Raw genomic sequence first — 22,581 nt, 5'->3', positions numbered from 1 at the left:
ACATAGTTATTAACAGCTATAGAACCACACTAAACTAACCATTGATATATACGAATGTAAGGCACGATACATAGTTATTAACAGCTATAGAACCACACTAAACTAACCATTGATATATACGAATGTAAGGCACGATACATAGTTATTAACAGCTATAGAACCACACTAAACTAACCATTGATATATACGAATGTAAGGCACGATACATAGTTATTAACAGCTATAGAACCACACTAAACTAACCATTGATATATACGAATGTAAGGCACGATACATAGTTATTAACAGCTATAGAACCACACTAAACTAACCATTGATATATACGAATGTAAGGCACGATACATAGTTATTAACAGCTATAGAACCACACTAAACTAACCATTGATATATACGAATGTAAGGCACGATACATAGTTATTAACAGCTATAGAACCACACTAAACTAACCATTTATATATACGAATGTAAGGCACGATACATAGTTATTAACAGCTATAGAACCACACTAAACTAACCATTGATATATACGAATGTAAGGCACGATACATAGTTATTAACAGCTATAGAACCACACTAAACTAACCATTGATATATACGAATGTAAGGCACGATACATAGTTATTAACAGCTATAGAACCACACTAAACTAACCATTGATATATACGAATGTAAGGCACGATACATAGTTATTAACAGCTATAGAACCACACTAAACTAACCATTGATATATACGAATGTAAGGCACGATACATAGTTATTAACAGCTATAGAACCACACTAAACTAACCATTGATATATACGAATGTAAGGCACGATACATAGTTATTAACAGCTATAGAACCACACTAAACTAACCATTTATATATACGAATGTAAGGCACGATACATAGTTATTAACAGCTATAGAACCACACTAAACTAACCATTGATATATACGAATGTAAGGCACGATACATAGTTATTAACAGCTATAGAACCACACTAAACTAACCATTTATATATACGAATGTAAGGCACGATACATAGTTATTAACAGCTATAGAACCACACTAAACTAACCATTGATATATACGAATGTAAGGCACGATACATAGTTATTAACAGCTATAGAACCACACTAAACTAACCATTGATATATACGAATGTAAGGCACGATACATAGTTATTAACAGCTATAGAACCACACTAAACTAACCATTGATATATACGAATGTAAGGCACGATACATAGTTATTAACAGCTATAGAACCACACTAAACTAACCATTGATATATACGAATGTAAGGCACGATACATAGTTATTAACAGCTATAGAACCACACTAAACTAACCATTGATATATACGAATGTAAGGCACGATACATAGTTATTAACAACTATAGAACCACACTAAACTAACCATTTATATATACGAATGTAAGGCACGATACATAGTTATTAACAGCTATAGAACCACACTAAACTAACCATTGATATATATAAGGCACGATACATAGTTATTAACAGCTATAGAACCACACTAAACTAACCATTATATACGAATGTAAGGCACGATACATAGTTATTAACAGATAGAACCACACTAAACTAACCATTGATATATACGAATGTAAGGCACGATACATAGTTATTAACAGCTATAGAACCACACTAAACTAACCATTGATATATACGAATGTAAGGCACGATACATAGTTATTAACAACTATAGAACCACACTAAACTAACCACTAACATCTACAAACGTAAGACATGCTACCGGTACTTATATTTAGCAATAGCTACAAAACCATACTAAATTAATACACGTAATATTTAATCCTTGTTTTAAAGAGATTCTGTCAGAGTTTAACTGATGTTATGATACTATATGTTTCAACTTTCTATACACATTGAAGGTTACCGCTTCTTTCAGCATCGGTAGGTCTACTACATTCAACGTGGAACCAGAGATATCTGAAAAGTCAAATGAAATTTCGAGTTCTTGTATGATTTCTTTCAGCTTTTCTTCAATTTTTTCCAACCCTATGTGTTTCTAGAAAAAAATAAAACAGAAGTATAAATAACTTGAAAAACCTTGCTGACTCGAAATAGTATTTATTGTTTTTTTCTAGTATATCACAGTTCATATAATTCTGGTTGAAAATTTAATTCGGTTCAATACTTAAGGTTTTTCTATAGATCATGACACATGATAGCGCGTCGTGCGATCAAAACAGCCTGCAGGATACACTGTGTATGTTAATAACAGGAATGATAATTTAGCGATTTTCCACTTTCTGTAATTGAGACTGTGGTAACTGAAACTATCATATATCTTTACTGGAAGTGTTCTATTGAACCTTTACTTCATATTAACTTTAAAGCGCTCTATTAAGTAATATACGGGACGTAAAATATCTAATTTTGATTAAATTTATTCGTACCGAAAGTACGTAAACTTTATTTGATAAAAAAAACACAATATATATATATAACTTTTATACATTTTCTTTTTCAAATCTGGAACACTGATAGATTTTTATAAATTTTCGCACGCCTGCGCAAAAATTCACGTGAGCTATCGGTCTAAGATTGTTACTATAGCTTCACCTAAAGGCAAAAGTGGACGATTTTGTCATTAGGATTAAAGATGGCTGATTCAGAGAACCTATAGGATGGAAGCAGGTGCAGATTCATAAATATTGGTTAGGTCAAGCAAAGTAAATTAGCAGTTTCTAACTATGTTTTCAAAAGCATCATATGATGTACGATTATAATTCACTACAAACTTGATAAATTTTATGAAATTCTTTAAAGTAAACATCGTTTGGCGTCACGTGATATTAGTTCAAGCAATTAATGTAAATAATGATGATTGATTTGGCTGCATCGAGTGCATTCAGGTGATGACAAGAAACTGTTAATCAAGATTCCATGGTGTTACTAAAAAGGAAGTAATTAACATTGTTTCAGAGAGGGCAGACTACCACCATATATTTTAAAGAATCTGGTTGGTTCTACAAAGTATAGGTCTGTTTTGAAAAATTGGGTTGCGATCCTAAAGCTACCGAGTATCACTTCTTTTGCTTGCAGTGGTTTGTTGGTGTGTATTGATAAAAAGTCATGATATGTAATACAAAAACCCTTAGGTGTGAAAAAAGGTGCTGCCAAGAAAGGATTAAGGAATGAAATCAAAATTGGCAGCTGAACTGGTAGCTACACTTAGAGCATTAACAGGAATTTTACAGTAACTATTCATTTATCAGTTAGTTAGGCCACGACTTTTGCTCAGGTTTAGGTGTGGTGGTGAGTAAAACAACATTCGTTAACTAATCAGTGAATATTTGTTGCAACATTTTTGTGTAAAATTTTGATTTCATTCCTTTAAGTCACACACTCAATTCTTTTTAAGCACCACCTTTTTCACTCCTAAGGTGTGTCTGATTAGATATTTATAAGATGTATACATATATATTATTGTAGAATGCAAATCAAGTTACACAACCGACACTTGGCTCGTTTTTGAACAAACAGTATGTGAAATAAAAGAACAAAAACTTACCTCATAATTTACAACATCGCTGATATCTAAAACTTCGTCTAAATTCAAAGCTTTGAATGCTGTTTTGTCGTCTTTGCAGTGGCTGAAATGATAATAAATAAATCCAAGTTATAAATATCATTACTGTTTGAAACCATAACCAGATACTCATGAGATAGTTAACCACATTTATTATCTAAAATGAACATCACCCAAACACATTTTAAACTACATTTGAACATTTAAAGTTAAAGTTCTAATATGTTTGGAATTAAGCACAAAGCTACATAGTGGGCTATCAGCACTCTACTCAACACAAATATCGAAACTCGGTTTCTAGTATTGTAAGTCCGCAGAGATACCGAAGGGGAAGCAGGTTAAATTAACACGACTTTAAAAATATATTAAAACAATAAGCTTAGAGTGGAGCGACGATTTATACAGTAATTTATTCCTTTAGTGAATGCAGACTATTATATTATTATCTGAACTTAATCACTTTATACTGTTTAATAGTTTCAACAAGAACGGTATCTTATACACATACACGTAAGCTAAACGGCCAGCCCAGGAAAAAACAAACTCGGGTATACACTCCCCAATCCTCATTTAGAACTGCTGATCAAATAATTTGTTCTGAATTTCGCGAAAAGCTACACGATGGTTATCTGCGTTAGCCGTTCCTACTTTAGCAGTGAAAGACATGAGGGAAGGCAGATAGTAATGATCACCAACAGCCAACTGTTGGATTACTCTTTTAGAAACGAATAGTGGGATTGACTGCACATTATAGCGCTCCCATGCCTGAAAGGGCGAGCATATTGGTGAGACGTGGATTCGAACCCACGAACTTCAGTTTGCCTTAACCACTTGGCCATGTCGGGTCACTGATCACAGAGAGTGTAACCAGTCAGAACGACATGTTTCTTATACTCGACTGACTGTCACTTTTATAAAGTGACTAAAGTACAAAGCACAGAGCGTGCTTAACGATATATCGCGAGTTCGAACATTGGATCTTTCAATCAGCCATCCAGCACACTAACCATTAGATCGTGACAAACAATTACACTTCTAAACAAATAGAATATTGATTTTAATTAATTAACCATTGCATTGGTCAAGCTATATACGAATCAGCATTTACTTTATTCTCACAGTGAAGAAAACAATTTATTAAAAGCTGAGTGTCCTAACTACTTACAGAAGCACTTTACTCGGCTCAAGATTCTGTATCAGTTTATTTGTCCCGCTTGTCTCGTTCCGAATCACATCCATAATCTGAAAAAACAACATCAATCGTAACCAACAAGATGTATAAAAAAGTGGTATTAATTAGACTAACATTCTACAGTTGTATTCTGGTATTTAACATACACTTAGTATAAATGTTGAGCTTAACCCTTTCACTGTTTTGAGTATCAAAACTTATACTAGTGGTTCGACCAATACGTTTCAGTACCAGAGGTAACACTCAAAGCCACATGAGGATAAAATATTGTAGCTGAAATAACGAAATAAATATTATATTCGAAGCTACGAAGAAATACATTCTATCTTTGACTTCATAAGATGGAACAATAAGCGTACAATACTGTGCAAAATTTTAGAACAAAGTCAAAAATTAGATTTCAGACTACTTTCAAAGAAGAATGGAAGGTAAATCATAGGCGAGACAACAAAATTTTATTAATATTTAGTGCAACAGAAACTCAGTGGAAATCCTTGAGGTTAGCAAACAGTTAATATTGTATGTGTTCACTTCTCTATTTAATAACTGAAAACAGTCTTTCAGGCATTGTTGCAACACATTTATTTATGGTGGCTTTGCGATTTTAGTCCAAATGTCTCTAAAATATTCATATCAAGTTTCGTTGAAAGTAACTTTTATTTGTCAAGTTTGTGATCTATGAAATCCCAAAATTGTTTAATCGGGATGAGATCGGGGCTTTGTGGGGGCCATTACGTCATTTGAATGATTCTAGCAGCTTTTTCTTTTAGCTAAATAATTTCTACATAGGTTGAATAAGTGTTTGGGGTCATTAACATTTTAGTAAAGATTTTTAAAACTACTACATGAACAAATATTCTATTCTTGTTGAGTTTTCTTGATACTGTAGTTCTGGACAATTTTCTGTCATTTAGTACATGTTTGTTTATCTCATGCTTGAGATCAGTGACAGTCTTCCATTTGTCCTGAAGGCTGCACAAAAGAAGATACTTAACATCAGTATCGTTTAATTTAGGTGTCCTGCCTCTTCCTTTCCTATTTTTAAATTTACCTGTTTCTCAATCTAGGGTGTAATTGACAGTGTTGAGGGAACATTCAAGTTTGGAGCAATTTATAGGAGAGCCCAACCAGCATCACGTAAAAGGTTTATGTGAACTCTCTGCTCTACTGACAATTCTATACTCTTTTTTGGGCTGTGGCATGATAATAAGAGTTAATATATAATGTTAAACACTGCTTTTATCAATATTTATTTGTAGAGTACTATTAAATTGGTTTCTTCTAGCATATATCAGTACTCTACGATAGCTCCTTGTAGCTTCTTTCTATATAGTTAAAACACTGCATGGGATACCATGACAAGTATTTTAGATCCTAAATTTCATCAGTATGTTCAATCAACTAGAACCCTTATGACACGCCCTTGGGACAAGTATATGGGAATTCTAAAGAATGATAAGTATTCTCACTCAGGCTCATTCAGTTGTCAATAGCATTAGTAAAGTATTACTATAGTGTTGAAATTTATATTCTGTAATGGCCTGGAAGAATAAGCCCCAAAAAATGACAATAATTATAAAATATTATCTTGTCCTAATACTTGTGCAGTTCTGTATATTTTGGCTTCATCATCTGTTAACCGTTAACCCTAACAACTTGCTACGAGGCTTTAGTGGAGTATTTATTCATGGAAATCTTCACATAATTTTCAACCACAGACACTATAAAACTATCTGCTTCACAAAGTAAAGGCGTCTTTTTATCTCGAATATTGAGAAAGCCAGTAAAGATAAGTCTCAGAACATTCTAGATTCACTAATATTTTAAATATTAGCTATGAACTATCATTTACTAGCCACAATTCTTACCTAAAATATATCTACATGTTTCTGTAGATTCTAAAAGGTCTATCGGTAGGTCAACGATAAGTTTATACTTAAAATTTTAAAATTAAGGTTTCATTTTCCTACAATGGCTATAGCCTATACAGTCCATTGTTTAGTTTCGCGTTGAAACAACAACAATGGATTTCACGGCTGCTTTCCTTTACTTCAAATCATTTCTGTTTATTTGATTGTTTGTTACTAAGCGCAAAGCTACATAAAGGGCTACTTGTGTTCTGCGTATTATGCGCATCGAAACCCGGTTTCTAGCAACATAAGTCCGCAGATATACCGCTGTACCACTGGGGACATTTTAAAACATAATTAACTTGAAGAAATATGCTTGATCTTTACGACTTGACAATTATACAAATAATATCAAATTCATTACTACTTAATAAGAATTTCATCCGTTTTGCAGATGTTTGAAGATTTTGTTCAAGCAAAACAGGTACTGTTTAAATCCAAATTCCAGTAAATGAGTTATATTTTCGTAAACAACGTTCCATTGACGAGTCTTTGCAAATAATCTCCAAGCCAAAGGTAGGACCAGCTTGTAGACTAAACTCAAGCAACTTTACCACGACTTCTCAATACTCTTTGGCCACTGATATACAGAGTGACATTTTGAATCTGACGTACAAGAAATTCCTCCTAAAACTAGAAAAAATACTATAGGGAAAAAACACAAATAATTTTGATCAATTTTAAGCTAATATTGGAATAACGGCCACTCTTATAACGCACCTACGACAGTAAATACGGAATGATAATCCATCAAGTTACATTGGCCACTGGAAATAAGAGTCCGGTTGTTTCACGTTTCACTCTTTAGAAAGATGTATTTCTACAAACTTATCTGTGTTAGTTTATCACCCCCTCTAATCTCACTAGAATAGACATGTCTGATCTTTCGCCTTTACCTTTATTATACCATTCATGAACTTCAGCCTTTTGCATAATCGTGAAGCAATCTATCACGTAATTGTGATACAGCCACACAGGTATCTAGAGAAATTTCCTACATGACCCCTAGATCGTGAAAAAAGTTTCATATAGCATTTCTAATGATGTTTTCCTGATGTTAGTAATGCATCGCTAGGTTACAATTCAACCAGATATTTTAAATAATCTCCTAGATCTTGAGAGATTGTTTCGTATACTATGTCTAATAACATTGCTAACGCCAGTAATATATAGCTTTTAACCTAAAAATATAAACTCAAAGTAATCGAAACTTAGCATATTGGAAATGCAAACCTCTAATAGATGATCCTCTCTTACAGAAATGCACGATAAACTCCCTAACTCACTTTTGAAATCATGGTTAGACTATTAAACTGTGCATGAGGTCTTCCAATAAAAATGGTAAATTACAATTATTATCAAATCAAACTAAAATATTCATGTTTCGCTACAGATATTCCATAAATATATGCTAATAATGTAATTGGATATCTGAAAACAACTTATCGTAATTTAAAGTTTTGCTATTTTAAAATCAAGTTTCAGTAGCGTGTTTATTTAACAAAAAAACTGTAATGGCGCTGTAATGTGAAGAAACAAAAAAAACGATATAGCTTTTGCTAGATCTAATATGGCTACCGAGTCGTATAATTTTTAGTTCTGTTTTTTTCTGACATGTTCGATATTTAAGTCTGTGAGTTTCATTTACAGTAAGTGTATAGAAAGTAAGGAAACAGTTTAAAAGTCGGGAACGCATAATACAATTACTTATTTCATTTGGATACGAACTTTTAACTTCATAGTGTATTGTTCATTGATGCAACTGAAGCGGTAATATCCCCTTATCCTGATTACATCTCAGACACATGAACTAAGACTCTGTTAAAGATTTCTTTTTACTCATCCAGTCGAAGTAAATCAGTATAGCTATATATTGTTTGGGGATTTTGAATCTTTTTAACTCATCACATAGTGATCCAAATTAATCTAGATGTGTGAATAGCATTATGACATGCATTCCACCTAATTTATTGTTAGTTATTACACAGAGTATCAACTGTTTAATAATTGTATTACATATTTCTTTTCACTAAAGGTAGAATTGAAAATATAATGTATGACAGAGAGGCCTAGTACTTGCTTTGATTCACCGCACCCTCTACTGTTAAAACTTGTACAGTAGAGTTAACTTTATCCATAAACAGAAAGATAACTGTTTTTTTTTCTAATTGACACCACATTCTTATATTTCATCTAGCTGAGAAATTAAAACACATAAGCAAACATGCAAAGTTAAATAAAATTATTTGAATATTTAAAATTTTACGTTATCACCAACAGATAAATAAATAAAATATATTATTCATCTCACCTTGTCTAGAAATGCAAGGTCTTCCTGATAGAGAGGTAAACAAACGTAAATCTGTCCATGACTCCCGACCAGGAACAGTGGTATCACCAGTAGCATGAGGAATCCAGAGAAGAGGAACATTAAATACACGGCACTATATTCAAAGGTATGGAAGGTTTAGTCTAAATTTAAAGTGTATGTTAAATATAAATACTGAGGTATATTGATAATCTGTTACCATTGTGTTGTAGCAAACGGGTAGCTAACCCGCAGACTGTAAAAAAGACTTAATTATTCAAGAAAACTATGTGGAATAAACAGAAAAAACTGTTTAATTAGTTTGAATTTTCTATTTTTTAGACTTTCAAATTAACGTCAGTTAAGTTCAAATCAAAGTCAGGTAATAAACAGGAGTAATACCAGTTGTACAATCACATAAATAGCCTGACACTGCTACTCCTCCAGTTAATTTATTCGCAAACTTTCTAATTTCTAATCTGGATCATAAGAAAATGAAGCTTTCCATTATATCAACGTGGTCGTAGCCTCCTTTTAACTCGTTCAGCGTTCTGGATGACATGACCTTTTTTTCTTACTGATGTTCAACACCAGACTAGCTCTTGCCCTTTCTTATTTAACTTTCTTATGAAGTTTTCTTAGGTCTTCTTTACTTTCAGTTAACAAAGTGGTATCATCCGTATATGTTAAATTGTTAATGTTTCGATCTCCTACTTTGATTCCTTCCAGTTCAGTCATTCTAATGATGTTTTAGCTGTACAGGTTAAACATGCATTCAGATAAGATACATCCCTGCTCACTTATCTTCCAATCTGGAACCAATCTGTTTCTCCACTCACTGATGCCTCTTGCTCATCAGCAGAAGAATAAGATGTTCTGGTGAACCCACTTTTGAGTACATTGAAAAATTCTACATGGTTCTCGCAACTAAATGCTTTGCTGTAGCCGATAACACTTTTTACGTATTCTCTTGTTCTTCCCATTAACTATGTCATGTTGGATATCTGATCTCACATTTCTCTACCACTCCGAAATCCCACTTCTTTACCTGGCATTTATTTTTCCATGAAGGGCTGTAGAATTTTAAGCATAACTTTGCTGGTATGTGGAATTAGGACACTATATAATACGGTTGTTGGTACATTCTCAAGCGTCTCTCTTTTTCGGTGAAAGGATTTACACTGACTGTTTCTATTCTTTAGGACAAGAGATCTTATTCCATACTTGTTGACAAATAGCTCTTAGGACCTCGACTGCCTTGTCTCCTGCTGCTTTGAACAGTTCTCCTCAACTTAAGGTACTTATTTAATGCTCACCATACTTCTTTGTACCGTACGCTCATCGCTGAATTCTCATTCCTTGAATGTTTCCCTCCCGCCTGCAAAACCCTTCAGTATAATGTTTCCAGCTTCTCTTGATCCCATCTTCCTCTGTTAGATCTTTTCCGTGTTTATTTTCAGAATCCATACTCTTGCTGTAAACGTCTCTATTGTCTAGTTGATCTTGTTAAAATGTCTCTAGTTTTTATGTTTATCTCTTGAAATTCCTGGTTAAGATACCCACACATCTTTCTTGTCTGACGTTAGTTAGAAATCTGCATTCAGTCATCTAAGTTTCCCCAAATCCCCTGTAACTTTTGCTTTATATTTTCTTCTGTAATCGTGATAGCTTGTTTACCTGTTTTTTGTGTTACTTTTTTACTTTAAGGATATTTTTATTTGCTTCTTCCTTGTCTTACATATTCCAAAAATTCGTCTGGCTGTGTGTTCATCATACTGATAACATCAAATCTGTTTTCAGCCTCTATTGTAAACTTCGAAGTCATGTCTTCTATACTGTCTTATTGGTTTTGTTGCCTTTTCCACTTTTTCAGCTGAATCCAAATTTTTGATACTTGTAATTCGTGAGCTGTTTCACAATTAGCGGCTTGTAACGTCTTTAGTGGTTGAAGTGCGCCTTATCTCATCTATAAAAAGAAAATGGAGTAGTCTATTTGATATATATATATATATATACCATTTTTCTCACAGAATTTAAGCAATCTATCTCCTGTTTAATTTCGTACTCCTAATGCACATTTCCCTTCAATTCTTTTTTCTTCCATTTCTCCAATTTTTGCATTCCAGTTATCAGTAATAAACATAGCGCCCTCGTTTTTAAGTGTGGTGTCTATCAATTATTGTTGTTTGCCATAGAATTCGGCGAGGCCCATCTCTTTAGTGTTCGTGGCTGACGCTTAGATTTTTATAACAGTGGTATTGACCTGATGTAATTTACTCCAGCAATATTCTTTTGAAGAATTAGTGTCACTCAATTTCATCTAATAAACTCGTACTTAAAGTAGAACGATTTGAAGTCACCTGATTGCAACTGGCTCATCTCTATCCATTAAAGCCCAGTCGTCCCCAATATTTCCTTCTTAGGTTTTTCTAGTTATACAATGATGATGTCCAACTCTCCCTGATTCATGCTTCTGATGTTTGAAATCCCAATCGTATGAGTATTTGCGAAATTATAAACTCGCTTTTCGTTGCTAGAGGTATCAGTGGCTGAACTTTCTAGCAGATGTGATCCATCCACACCATTCCATTTCTTCGCTCTTACTCAATAGCTAGTGAGATACCTTCTGATCTGGAGATTTCATCATCCAGTACCTAATCTAACCTACCAGTTTAAATTAAGACAGCTATGTGCAGATAGCTAGGGCTGAAACACAAATACAGTGAGTGCTCCAAATGACGTTCAAATGAGTGTCTCTTGTAAAATGTAGATAATTTTACCTTAAATACAAAAACTGTTTGAAACATCATTTTGATGTTTAGCGGTTAAGCGGTCTGCATTTTGATTGGACTTTAAGAAGTTTAATAAGTATAGTTTATTTATGTGTTCCTTTTATTTTGTAGCATGTATTTTTTATTCTGACTAATACAGAACAAGAAGTCTAAAATAAAACTTCTTAAATACAGCACTTTCTTACAAGTGTGTATGTGGAAATTATCATCGTATAAAGTAAAATTATAAAACAAATCTACAGATTAAATTGAAGAGCAAAGTTCACTATTAAATCAATCTATGAACTTATGATGATTATAAAAATATCATTACATATAAATATACTTTCACAAAAAATTTCAAAATTGATATATAGCTAAGAAGCTGTAGCACAAAGACATCTCGTTATCTTTAATAAAATTTGAAGAGAAACATTTTCAGGTAACTAGGTTTATTTGTTTATTTGAAATTATGCACCAGGGCTATCTGTGCTATGCCTAACACGAGTATCAAAACCAAGCTTTTAGCGTTACAAGTCAGCAGATATACCGCTGTGCCACTAGGAACGAGGCAACTAAGACGGAAAGCAATAGCATTACACAAAATCCAGACAGACGAACTGGGATACATAATAAAATTTAGATAGTGTGAAATATACACTATCTTTACCTAGTGGTAAAGGCAGCTGTAAATGTAGAGCCTACATGATGGTATGAATACATCATCTAATTTAACCATAATATGAAAGCTTTACATATATAAATAAAAACGTTAGAAGCACTTAAGGATGCACAAACATCATTCGATAAGATTTACTATTCACTGTTCATATCCACTTATGTGATATTAATTGCTTCAAATAGTATGTAAAAGCTTTCGTTTTGTTGTTGTTAAGCGCAAAGTTACACAATAAGCTGTCTGTGCTCTTCCCACCAGGAGTATCGACACCCAATTTTTAGCGTCGTGAATCTGCTAGCTTACCACTGAGTCACTAGCACATAAAAACAAAGAAAAAAATTAAGAATTAGAAGTTAAAAAGTACTATAGATTCAGTATGTTATTTATTTCTAATTACTATTACATATATAAAATGTAGCCTAATCAGTAAGTCTGACGTGTGAATTAAAATTATAACTAAAACATAATTTTTAAAAAATCAGAAGCACATATTACCTGCAGTCAGCAGTGTTGAGAGCAAGGAAAGAGAATGAAAACCAAGCCAAACAGGTATTACTACTGCACCACTAAGAGAAGTAAAACTTACACCTTGAAGTTAGCTTTTTAGCAGCCATAATGGTCACACATTTTTTATTTGATGTTATCAATCTGAATCCGCTGCCTACATGGCTACTTTTAACCAAATAGCTCAACAGCGTGTTTAAAAGACTTTGGTAATGTATCAGGATTTAACCTAAGTGTAATAACGTGAGTAATTAAATATTTTGTATGTTTATTTTGGGCATTACTAACTAAACTGTGTACACTATGGTAACGTTTGTTCATACAAATGTATAAATATTATGTTCAGTACAAAAATTGGTATCTATAATAGCATACAGTTTAGAAACATAATATTAATAAATAAAGGAACCTAACCATGCGGTTAAGTCCATTTCGTACGTCCTGTCGTGTTGCACTAGACGACACAAATCTTGTAGCTAGCGCTGCAGCGTAGTTACCATTGAAAAGTACTCCTTCGTGAAGTTATGTCCAATGAAAAGCATACTTTCGCGCATACTTTCCCTAATTTATACTTTTACGAAAACGAAGTCCCCCCACCATCACTCTTTTGAATATCTCAATCACTCCAAACACAGTTAGTTTCTTAGATACTATGATATCGTTAATTTTTGATAGAATGTTAATTTCTTAAATATGACGATGCAACGTTTTTTTAAGTAAAGAGTATTAATTTCTAGCTCTTATCGACATCTGGGCTAAATGGCTAGGTCAGAGTTAAATTTAACTAGCAACCATTTGCTAGTGCTTTCAAAATATAAGGTTGAGTCCTGTAGAGTGAGAAAAACCAATCAATGGCACCAGCTGTCAAGAGATTACTCTTTATCGAATACTGTGGTTGACTCTCACCTTTATAGTCCGCCAACATTTAAAAGTGAAAATATGTTCAAAGGCCTATTGCAGTATTGGAATGCAAATAAGCAGCCCGGCCCGCTATCCTAACTCCCAAGTCTTACGACATATATAACGTCTAGACTGGAGAACATATATTACAAAGTTTCTTTGTTTGCTTGTTTTGTTTTTGAATTTCGCATAAAGCTACTCGAGGGCTATCTGTGCTAGCCGTCCCTAATTTAGCAGTGTAAGACTAGAGGGAAGGCAGCTAGTCATCACCACCCACCGCTAACTGTTGAGCTACTCTTTTACTAACGAATAGTGGGATTGACCGTAACATTATAACGCCCCCACGGCTGAAAGGGCGAGCATGTTTGGCGCGACGGGGATGCGAACCCGCGACCCTCAGATTACGAGTCGCACGCCTTATCACGCTTGGCCATGCCGGGCCACCTGTTACAACGTAACGTATAAAACATCACATCACATTAATATTGTTACTAGTGTAAAATAAATTACATTTTGCTGGTCTTATATCAGTTTGCAGCAAAAAAAGAGTATCATAGCACTTCAACTATATTCTACTTGTTACATGTATACTCTTGCACTGCTATGCATTTTTGCCGTGTGTGGTAAGTGTCCTTGTTACGTTGTCTTTTCTAAAAAATAATCACGAGTTTGTGATCTCAGTTTCCGGAACGTTTATAAAGATATAGAATTTGTATGTTGCATAAGGATGTTGAACATATTACCTGTTTCTAGTTATTACATGTCAGTTCTCTTCACGAAATAGAAAGGTAAGTTAGTATATATCATTTCTCTCTTGTTCTTATTCTAATTTTTCTCTTTATAGCTGGTACTTTAACAAACTTGAACCTTAAAGCTATGAACTACTGGAATGAAAACAAGTTAAACATTTCGTTTGTTTTAGTGTTGTTCTGAATGTCATAAAAGTCTTATTTTACCGTTTCTAGACCGCTTTAACTTCACTCTTACACTTAATATCACAATTTTCATTACATTACTACAACAGTCCTTATACGTTAAATTACTAAAAGAAATCTTACACTATCAGAAGAAATCCTCCAGAATGTGATGTCATAGTTCTATGAGTCGGATGTCTGTCTTTCTTGTAGCCAAAAATCCCCAAACAAAGTCCCACGATCAAAGCGCCCTCTAGTACAGCTACAATAACACATACTGTAAAACCTCCCCACCACCTAATGACATAAACATTTATGAAATATTAAAAGCAAATAATTCACAAACAAATACGCATTAAAATCTATACATTACTTATATTTAGAGTGATTACGATATTGGCACTAACAATGTATAAGATACCTCAGAGTAAAAGTTGGTTAGTTTAAAATCACCAACATGTAATTTAAAACACCCATACTACGTAAAAATAAAATAATCTATCAAGGTTTTCAACTTTTCTCCACATCTAATTATTTTGACTTTTATGAAAGATGTTTTACAAACTTGTTTTCAAATATTTCAATTTAAACTTCACTTGTAAAATATTCGGGTAATAACTGATTCACTGAAAACCAAAACGTTCCATTCGAGCTAATATAATGGTTTTATTATTAATATAACAGCAATTTTATGATTTAACAAGGTATAATAAATTTCAGTTAACTTCCTTATAATTTTAAATCTGCACACACCAGAGAAATAACGTAAAATCCAGTCGAACTATAAACGTTGAATTTATCTTACCTGTAACCTTCGTAAGGTCTTATTAAGTCCATTGTTTCTTTAACGGTTTTCCTTCCAATATTCGTTTGTTTCAATACCTTGAATAAATGAAAAAGAACTCAATGTTATGTATTTGCACAATCTTTCATTCCATTTTTCACTTAACAAAAATCACATGCATGGATGTGATTTATTATTAGATGTACAGGGGTTCGTGAAATGTTCATGTCACAAAATGGGTCTTATATAGGTCCAAAGTTACTAACTTCTAGTTTTTTTACATGTGCATGAATAAAAACGTGTTCTTACACTCTAAAGTGTAAAACTACTTGAGCCAAATATCGCTAAGCTTCCGAAGATACTAGCAAAGAAAACCTTACTTGTAAAATATGCCATTAGTGTTTTAAAATATACAAAAAGAGGCGCCTTAGGTGTTTCGATTAGTGATGCCAAAGTCTGAATAAGTTGCTTGAACTTCAAAATTTGTGAACTCGGGAAAGAAGAGAGTTTTTAGGGTTATAGAAGTGTAGAAAAACGATACGTAAAACAATAGCTGTAATTAGTCGTGTGAAGTATATTACGCTTACTCAACGTGCAAGAAATTGATGTTGCAACGTCTATACCGCGTTTTCAGGTTAGCACAGAACCCTGTTGAAACGTGAAACGTCATTTGTTGAGCTCATAATAACTTTTTCTCGCGAGAAATTATTAACTTTTTTCCATTCATTGAAAGGTTTGTAGGACTTGTAGCGTATTATTCCCGAATGTAGGTATTTAAAGTTCGTGTAATTCACTAGCAGTTATCCCACTGGAATAACTGGTCTCACTATTCACAAGTGCACATATTTGGCATTAGTGCGGCATAACATTTCACGGGTTTAGATATTTGTAGTTCTTGCAGAATCACAGATATTTGGTGTTTGTGCACTTTATTCATGTTGAGTGTGGATATTTGGAAGGGCTAAAATACTTACTGTAACTCACCCCATAAAATGCTCTGCATCATTTTGCTTGGTTTAAATTCTGCATTTTTGACCACTGGTCGAAATTTTTATGGGGTGGTCAGATCCACTGTATTAATTTTCAAAGCGATGTCAAATTATTTTGTGTGGGGACAAACAAACATTCTGATTATCACTTTGTTGTGTTAACTATAAACGACTGTGGTAGGTATGTTATGGTTCAGAGTTACCTATAAATACCGGATACCTGTAAACTGTGTGCAGTCTGAGAACTTAAGAATATCACGATACACTTTTTAATTACTTGTCTTAACAGTACAATGAGAAGTACTGTATCAAACCTGCAGTTTTTTACTTAAAACTGTATCATGGGTATATTCAGCATTGTTTATAGACTTAAGATTAAAATCTTTAATGCACAAAATACTGTGAAGTTTTGACATGCACGTTCAAACTACTTTGAGATCTACAGTTCTTAAATACTTTACTACTGTCTTTGTGTTGATTTTACACCTTATAGTTACATGTCTTAACTTACATTATTATTGTCAGTCTTTTGAGCCTATGTTTTCAAATTAACAATAATGACTTTTCTTGAAATATGACAAACAATAATTTAGTTTATCCAGTTTAAATAGCAGAAAATACTGCTTCTAGAAGCCAGGAATGATTACAAACTTTTGTCTGTTTTAATTCAAATTTCATTATTTGCGACTAGAACAAGGAGCGCTTCGTATTGAACTCATAAAAAAACGAATAATAATAAAAAGTATTTAAAGTGTTATCACACCTATTCCTCCGTACGGTATAGATACTTTCTGCGACAGACGTAAATCAACTTCATACCGACTTCAATAATAATGAACAATAACACGGCTGACAGCAATACATTACTGGTTTTGTTAAATAAGTAATCAGCTTCTTCAGACGTTGATATATTATAGATATAAACTTTCAATACTATTCACAGTTAACACTCCGTAGGGTGTAAACATTAAAGTTGACATTTTGTATTCTGGTAATAACACCACACAAAAGTTAAGAAGGTTTAAGCATTTATTTGCCGTTTTGTGTTGAAAAACACTATTATTACGACTAACAGTCTGTCTCACCTTTCGTATCTTGTTGTTTAAGTGTTACATGTTGTATAAAAAAATAATAGAGAGCTCAATTTTAACAATTGGATTTTATAAGAATCTCTGACAATAATTAGTAGAATTAACTGAAATATTAATAGTGTTTCTGTTGTGTGTGTGATTCGTACATTAGCAGGAATCGTATAACCAATAAGAAAATAAAATCTCAAGAACCTTGGACCTCTCATCCGCAGCCCGATACCTTCTCCACTAGGTTAGGAATTAATAATACTTAAGAAGTAGGTGTAATCCTTTTCAAATTTATTAAACATTCGTGTAATATTCCGATACTGAAAAAGTACAAGTTGCATATTTTCAGCTATAAAGTAGTCTTCTGTTTGTTTTTCTAACTAAAATTACTGCTCTATGACTGCTGTTAGTGACTATAATTAACAAACTTCGGGTGCATAAAATATTATAAATGTTACATAAGAACAGTGAAAACAGATAATATTGCTTTCTTACTCAGTTTTATTCTATTTTATCTTTCCTTTCGGCCCAGCATAGTCAGGTGGTTAAATCACTAGACTCGTAATCTGAGAGTCGCGGGTTCGCATCCCCGTCGCACCAAACATGCTCGCCCTCCCAGTCGTGGGGGCGTTATAATGTGACGGTCAATCCCACTATTCGATGGTAAAAGAGTAGCTCAAGAGTTGGCGGTGGGTGGTGATGACTAGCTGCCTTCCCTCTAGTCTTACACTGCTAAATTGGGGATGGCTAACGCAGATAACCCTCGTGTAGCTTTGTGCGAAATTCAAAACAAAAACAAAAGTGGTTGTGATCATCTTAAGCATGATAAAATGTGACCCAATTTTAATGCAAATGATTCACTTATGACGTTTTGTGAAAAATCTGTACGTGATGGAGAAAAATGAATATTTTCAGATTCAGCATACACGAATTACCGTAGAACATGCAAACCTTTCAATGCAATAAATGCATAGAGTTGCATAAGTATCCTACTGGAAAGGCATGACTTAGTACATCAAACTGTGACCCGTGCAGTAGAAAACTCCTGAGGATACTCGGTGTTCATCGAGCGGTTACGTGAAACGAAAAGGTTTGGCTTGTTTTGAATTTCGCGCAAAGCTACACGAGGGCTATGTGCACTAGCCGTCCCTAATTTAGTAGTATCAGACTAGAGGGAAGGCAACTACTCATCACCACCAACCAACAACTCTTGGGCTACTCTTTCACCAACGAATAGTGGAATTGACGGTTATATTATAACGTCACCACGGCTGAAAGAGCAAGCATGCTTGGTGTGATAGGGATTCGAACCCGCGACCCTCAGATTACAAATCAAATTCTTTAACCACCTGGCCATGTCGGGCTCAACCACTGGCTATAGATTTCTCTAGACTAATTGCGACATGAGTCTTGTCGGTCGTGCTAGAACTCAAACATAATAATCAAAAATGTTTATTGGGGTAAACGAAATAATTTGATCTAAGTAAGAGTTTTTCCTTTTAGATTTGTAAAATATACTAAGGTGACAGCAAAAAAGAAAAAAGGAATATTATTTTCAGAATATGCGTAGCTGAATTATATAAAATACATTATTAAAACAAAAACCAGTTTTACGAAGTTAAAATTCGCAGGTCTGTGTTACCAGTTAAGACTGTTTCAGCATAAACATTTTCTATGTCACAATGCCAAACACAAATTGGCGAAGAAAATTATAAATTATTTGTAAAATGTATCACTTTCGTTAAATTAATTAACTTATTAAAATTGTTTAAACATACCTTTACTCCAGGAAGTGCTATAGGTACTTACCTCAGACAAAATGCTGTCTAATTCTTTTTTGTATTTTCCGTCACGTATTTCAGCGTTAAACGACATGATCTGATTCTTCACGTCTGAACCACGAAATAATAAAACAACAAAATATTTCATGAAATATTAATTTAATATTAAATCTAAATATAATATTTAAAATACAGTATTTATGTTTATACGTTATCTGACCGTCATTTAACCCACTTAAAAAAACAAAAACCGATGATTTTCTGTAAATTTTAAAACGAGTTAATACGTGCCATTGGTGAGGATAAAATTATAAAAAACTGAAAAAATCTCTAGTTTTGAGGAATATTTAATACTAATATTTACTGACAGCAGATTAGAAAAAATGATATAGCTATTAGGTGATTAAGTAAAAAATAACACTAAATTTCAAAAATGGATCTTCAATATGGAAGCTACATTAAAAAGTATAACTCGATTCCAATTAATAAAGAATATGTTAATTCTTTATGTGTCTTACACTTGAAACACATATGCTCAAATTTACAAGAACCCGTTACGTATTTACGTGCCCTACACCCTCAAATTTATAAGGATCATTTACACATTTACATGCCCTATACACCATGCACACACTCTCAAATTTATAGGAACCTGTTACTTCTTTACTTGCCCTACACGTGATACCACACCCTAACAATTATATCAAATCCGTTACTCATTTAAATGCTCTAACAACAAGCACACATCTTTATTTTCATGTGGAACATGTTACTTCTTTAAATGCCCCGAAATTCATAACGAACATCTTACGTCTTTACATGTCATATGCGACATACATACATCCTTACTTTTATATGGAACCTGTTAATTCTTCACATTTCCCATACGTCACGTACACATCCCAACTTTTATAAGGAATATATCACTTCTTTACATCTCTTACACGTCAGATACACATTCCAACGTTTGTATCTAACGTGTTACTTCTTTACATGTCCTACACGTCACCACATATCGTGATTATCATAAGGTACCTGTCACTTCTTTCCATCTCCCACAGTTCACGCACATATCTTGACTTTTATAAGGAGCCTAACACTTCTTTACATGTTCTACATGTCTGGCATATGTTCTGACTTTTATAACTGTTACTAGTCTAAACATCCTACACATTGCTCCCACATCCTGACTTTTATGTAGAAACTGTTACTTTTTACATGAGCTACACGTAACATATATCTTAACACCTTGATATCTAAGGTGTTACATTTTTACACGTTCCATACATCAGAAATATATCATAATTTTCATATGGAACTTCTACTTCTTTACATGAGCTACACCTCACGCATACATCCTAACTTTAATAAAGAATTTGTCACTTCTTTAGATGTCCTCATGCCTCACATGTATCCCCAGATTTATATAGAACCTACTTGTTTACATGTCCTACATGTCTCCCACATAACTTAAGTGTTGTAAGGAGTCTATTACTTCTGTACATATCTTACACGTCATGCATAAAACGTTTATAAGGAAACTGTTACTTCTTTAAATGTAGCGAACAAATCCTAATTTTTATATAAACTGATATTTCTTTACATGTTCTACACGTAACACTCACTCTGACTTTTGTGACGCACCTATTACTTCTTTATATTTCATAACCATCACGCACATATCCTAACGTTTATAAATAGCTGTTTATTCTTTACATGTCCAACAGTTCATGTAAACACACTGAATAATAGGGAATCTTATACTTCTTTGTATGTTCTATACGTCACGCACAAATCATGCCTTTTGTATGGAACATACCCACGTACATGTCTTACTCGTAAAATTCACAAAGTGAGTTTCATATGGAACCTGTTACTTGTTTACATGTACTACACGTCAAGAACGCACTCGAAATTCAATAAGGGACCTGTTCTTTCTTTACGTGTCCTATACAAGATATACATCTCAATGCTTGTATAGAATGTGTTACTTCTTAAATCACATCATGCAAACAATCTATTATAAAAAGCCTGTTACTTCTTTACACATCTTACATGTCACGTACCAACTTCTATATAGAAGCTCTTACTTCTTTACATGTCCGGCCTGTCACGCTCGCATTATTACTTTTATAAAGAATATTTTACTTCTTTGTATCTCATACATGTTACGCATACATCCTTACTGTTATAAGGAGCTTGTTACTTCTTGACACGTCCATACGCGAGATAAACGTTCTGACTTTTATAAGGAATTGTTATTTCTATACATGTCCTATATGCCACATATATACAGTGTACCAACGTTTGTATGGAACGTGCTATTTCATTAAATGTTCGATACGTCATGCATACATATTGACTTTTAGAAGCTTTTTACTTTTTTACATGTCCTACACGTCACTCACACTTTGCCCCCCAGTGGCTCAGCGGTATGTCTGCGGACTCGCACGCTAAAATCCGGGTTTCGATACCCGTGGTGGGCAGAGCACAGATAGCCCATTGTGTAGCTTTGTGCTTAATTCTAAACAACAACAACAACACTCACACTTTTTAACTTTTATATGGTACATGCTACTTCTTTACACGAAACACATCCGAACATTTATTAGAAACCTATATCTTTGTATGTCCTACGCGTCATGCACACATCCTGGCTTCTGTAAGGAGCCTGTTACTTTACTATATATCTTATACGTCAAGTACAGATCATGACTTTTGTATCGCTTCTTAGTCCTACATGTTAGACACACATTCTCACTTCTGTAAGAAGCTTATTACCTCTGCATATCCTAAACGTTACACACAAAACTCTTGAATGGAACGAATTATTTCTTTACAGGCCCTCCGTGACATGCACACATTCCAATTTTTAAATAAAAACTGTTACTTCTTTACATGTCAAACACGTCACACGTATCCTACGTTTCATAAGGAAGGTATTACATCTTTACATGTCCTACACTTCAGACACACATTCTGACTTTTATACGAAATCTGTTACTTATTCACATGTCTTATACATCAAACCCGTATTCTGACTTTTATAATTAACCGGGTACTTCTCTCTATGACCTTATGTCTGAGACACATCCTCACTTTTATATAGAACCTGCTAATTGTAGGCCTTGTTCATGTGTTATCAAAATTTTCACAAAACTTCTGGCTCAACGTTCACTCTCTTGGCGATTGATCAAGTAATAAAACT

General features: G+C 33.7%; 1 protein-coding gene and 1 long non-coding RNA gene across 4 annotated transcripts in view; one reads left to right on the top strand and one right to left on the bottom strand.

Moving 5' to 3' along the window:
- Positions 1-22,581, bottom strand: part of LOC143229117 (prominin-1-like) — a 129,368-nt gene that overhangs the window by 42,888 nt on the left and 63,899 nt on the right. For both annotated transcript variants that reach the window (XM_076460964.1, XM_076460965.1), the window contains exons 11-17: positions 19,402-19,484; positions 15,546-15,622; positions 14,885-15,037; positions 8,976-9,108; positions 4,728-4,804; positions 3,545-3,626; positions 1,904-2,035 (exon numbers count right to left, since the gene is read on the bottom strand). In XM_076460964.1, coding sequence (XP_076317079.1) covers positions 1,904-2,035; positions 3,545-3,626; positions 4,728-4,804; positions 8,976-9,108; positions 14,885-15,037; positions 15,546-15,622; positions 19,402-19,484 — 737 coding nt within the window. The remainder of the gene's footprint in view (positions 1-1,903; positions 2,036-3,544; positions 3,627-4,727; positions 4,805-8,975; positions 9,109-14,884; positions 15,038-15,545; positions 15,623-19,401; positions 19,485-22,581) is intronic.
- Positions 1-22,581, top strand: part of LOC143229118 (uncharacterized) — a 48,892-nt gene that overhangs the window by 20,599 nt on the left and 5,712 nt on the right. For both annotated transcript variants that reach the window (XR_013015673.1, XR_013015674.1), the window contains exon 2: positions 8,985-9,120. This is a non-coding gene — a long non-coding RNA (uncharacterized LOC143229118). The remainder of the gene's footprint in view (positions 1-8,984; positions 9,121-22,581) is intronic.

Source organism: Tachypleus tridentatus, chromosome 10 (genome assembly GCF_004210375.1).
Source record: "Tachypleus tridentatus isolate NWPU-2018 chromosome 10, ASM421037v1, whole genome shotgun sequence".
NCBI lineage: Eukaryota > Metazoa > Arthropoda > Merostomata > Xiphosura > Limulidae > Tachypleus > Tachypleus tridentatus.
The sequence above is the reverse complement of the archived record's forward strand: the minus strand, read 5'-3'. Positions and strand labels throughout refer to the sequence as shown.